Source organism: Nematolebias whitei, unplaced genomic scaffold (assembly GCF_014905685.2).
Source record: "Nematolebias whitei isolate Nwh7 unplaced genomic scaffold, NemWhi1 Nwh_scaf_2022, whole genome shotgun sequence".
Taxonomy (NCBI): Eukaryota; Metazoa; Chordata; class Actinopteri; order Cyprinodontiformes; family Rivulidae; genus Nematolebias; species Nematolebias whitei.
Genome location: NW_023620567.1, coordinates 1 through 3,577, shown reverse-complemented (window position 1 = coordinate 3,577; position 3,577 = coordinate 1). Strand labels below are relative to the sequence as shown.

The window sequence follows — 3,577 nt, the reverse complement described above, 5'->3', positions numbered from 1 at the left end:
AAAATTGTTAAAAGTTGTTCTTGTAAAAAAAGTTAAATATAATAAAACGTCTGTTCTCATTTGAAGAATCTCGTCTTTTCCTGTCGGGACCTTTTTCAGTTTTTCCTTTCGTCTCAATGTTCTGCTCACAATTCCTGATTGAGACGCACGACTTGATCTGAACAAAAGTAATAAATAAATAAATAAATTTTTTAAAATGAACAACAGAGCTGGACCCGGTCTGACCCGGTCTGACCTTGTCTGACCCGCTCCATCTGTATCTTTCAGAGTTTACCAGAGCAGCAGATTGATTGATTGATTGGTCGTTCAGAGGCCATGGCGACCCGACTCCTCCTCTTCCTGTTGGTCTCCGTGACGCTTAGCCACGCCCAGTTTCACTCCGGACAGTGGCTGAAGCCCCGCCCACAGAGAGACCGCCGCAACATCCGTCCAAACATCATCCTGGTTCTGACCGACGACCAGGACCTGGAGCTTGGTGACTGAACCAACTTTAATACGTTTCACTGTCAGAATCAGAGCGTTGTTGTTGTTTGTTTGTTGATGTTTTAATGACGTTGTTGTTACCGTTCGGGATGTGCGAGGTTCTCGACGCTCCGTCCAACAGAATCTGCCCGGCTCTCCTCAGGTTCCATGCAGGCCATGAACAAGACTCGCCGCATCATGGAGGAAGGCGGGACTTTTTTCTCCAACGCCTTTGTGACCACGCCCATGTGCTGTCCGTCACGTTCGAGCATGCTCACTGGGAAGTAAGTCTGGGCAGACACGAAGAACTGGACGCCTGAGCCACGAACCATATTCCACAAATGCAGAAAGTGGAAAACGACGTCTTAATATTTAAGAAATTTGACGTAATACACACGATTTGACCCGTTCTGTCGTTTTGGTCTTGGTGCAAAGTGGAACAGGAAGTACCATACCATACCATACCAACTTTATTTATAGAGCACTTTATGCACCCAACAGGACCAAAGTGCTTTACACAATTATATAATACAATACAATGATAAAATGGAAGGGTAAAATTTAAAACAGGAATAAAATAATAAAATAAAATACAAACACAATAAAACAAGGTAACAGTGACATCAAACTCTTTAAAAGGGAACTTCCTGGTATTTGTTTATTGAAACAAAATTACTGTTTATGTTGGTAACCGTTGTAGCAACGCTCTGTGCACATGCAGGCGTTTCCTTTTGACGTCACTTCCTGTTACTGACATCACTTCCTTTCTGAGCATGAGAATATCCTCATTATTTTTGCAGTACATTATTAATATTGTTTTTTTTATTAATTCATATTTGTTACAGTGTGACATCATAGACACTTTAATGCGAACAACAGAACATCCAGTTCCAGTATGAGCTTTAAGCCCCGCCCCCTCCGTCTAAACAAATGGAACATTTTCCAGAGTAAAGATTTGTTTCACTGAATGGCAAATGGTAGTCCCTCCTCTGGGTTCTCTAAATGGTACCGGCTTTCTTCCCGCAGGTACGTGCACAACCACAACACCTACACCAACAATGAGAACTGCTCCTCGTTGTCGTGGCAACGGCACCACGAGCCGCGCACCTTCAGCGTCTACCTCAACAACACGGGATACAGGACAGGTGCGGTCCTGAGCAGTTCCGTTAGGGAACGTTCCTGCGGCGGTTCTCGAGTCTGACTCCTGGTTCTGGTTCTGTCCACAGCCTTCTTCGGGAAGTACCTGAACGAGTACAACGGGTCGTACGTGCCGGCCGGCTGGAGGGAGTGGCTGGGCCTGGTGAAGAACAGCCGCTTCTACAACTACACGCTGAGCCGCAACGGCGTCCGCGAGAAGCACGGCGCGCAGTACCCGCAGGTCAGGGCGCCACGACCCGCTGCGAGGGTCAGGAGGCGGAACCGGCAGGTCCAAACAGAACCGGCCCTTCTAGAGCTCCCCCGCCGTCCATCTCCTGAGGTCCCTCACAAAACCCAGACCGAGTGGGAACATGGTCCAAACTAGTTCCACGCACTGACGTGTTAAGTTTAAAGACAGCTTTAATTCAGGACCAGGGGCCCGTGGTTCTGGTTCTGAATTGCTTTGTTTATGATTAGAAATGGACCCGTGAGTTTAAAATCTGAATCCATCGGGTTTGGGATTAGGATTAGAAGGTTCGGTGTTTCTGGTCAGATTTCAGATGAGATTCATTTCAAGATGAAATTTACAACTTTGTGGTTGAAACTGGACCTGAATGGTTCGGGTCGAGGCCGACCTCTGGTTCTGGTGGAGCGGGTTCAGCTTGAGACAGAACTAAAGTCATATCAGAGGACTTCAGAGTTCTTATCTGGTTTGGTCTTATTTTAGGGTTCTGTAGTATTGGACCTTTGGGTGGTTCTGCCGGTATGACGATGGTTCTGGTCGTCTCATGTTTCGTGTCGTGGTTTCATCCCGTCATGTGTGTCACGTGTGTCACGTGTGTGTGTCTCCAGGACTACTTGACAGACCTGATCACAGCTGAGTCCGTCCACTACTTCCGCTCTTCAAAGATGGTTTACCCTCACCGGCCGATTCTGATGGTTCTGAGCCACGCGGCGCCGCACGGGCCCGAAGACTCGGCGCCACAGTACAGCACGGCCTTCCCCAACGCATCGCAGCACATGTAGGCCTCACACACACACACACACACACACACACACAGAGCAGGGGTAATCCATCTGAACAATGGAGCGGTTCTGAAACAGAAACAGAATCGGGCTTCGACCTTTGACCCGAGGGAACTCCTGGAAACACTTTAAACCCGTTTAAATCTCAGCAGTTCGGGTCATGGAGGTTCTGATTCTTTGTGCAGCACAAAAATATGCTGGAATAACAAACGGTGAGCTAAAATCAGCTAAAACAGCTAAAATCAACTAAACAGCTGCTGGATCAAGATTTCAGACATTTCTTCTTCTTTCATCATATCCACCTTATTCCTCGCTCCCATGCTGCCTTGCATGAATTATGGGTGTGACTTCCAGCATGGGCCAGAACCAGAATTTTTTGAACAGTACAAGCGAATGTAGTTTCTCTGAGCATCGTGGATTTAATTTAAACATGTAGTAACACCAGCTGTCAGAGCTCAGACAGGACAATATGATCAGACCTCTGCTGCTGAGGATGAGGGACGGAGGACGAGCTGAAGAAGTGGCTGCAGATTACATCTACTAGCATATTTAGCTACATCTACTAGCATATTTAGCTATTTATACTAGCATATGTAGCTTCTTATACTAGCATATTTAGCTACATCTACTAGCATATTTAGCTACATCTACTAGCATATTTAGCTACATCTACTAGCATATTTAGCTACATCTACTAGCACATTTAGCTATTTATACTAGCATATGTAGCTTCTTATACTAGCATATTTAGCTACATCTACTAGCATATTTAGCTGCTTATACTAGCATATTTAGCTACTTATACTAGGATATATAGCTTCTTATACTAGCATATTTAGCTACTCTACTAGCACATTTAGCTACTTATACTAGCATATTTAGCTACATCTACTAGCACATTTAGCTACTTATACTAGCATATTTAGCTACATCTACTAGCACATTTAGCTAC

At 45.3% G+C, this 3,577-nt stretch overlaps 1 protein-coding gene across 1 annotated transcript; it reads left to right on the top strand.

The window, feature by feature from the left end:
* Positions 1 to 267: 267 nt before the first annotated feature.
* Positions 268 to 2,621, top strand: LOC119429523 (extracellular sulfatase Sulf-2; the record flags this gene model as incomplete). Its single annotated transcript, XM_037697138.1, is given in 5 exon segments — positions 268 to 475; positions 626 to 746; positions 1,489 to 1,607; positions 1,689 to 1,840; positions 2,452 to 2,621. Coding segments are annotated over 5 exon segments (722 nt in total), but the record flags the coding sequence as incomplete, so codon positions are not given.
* Between the last annotated feature and the right edge of the window lie 956 nt (positions 2,622 to 3,577).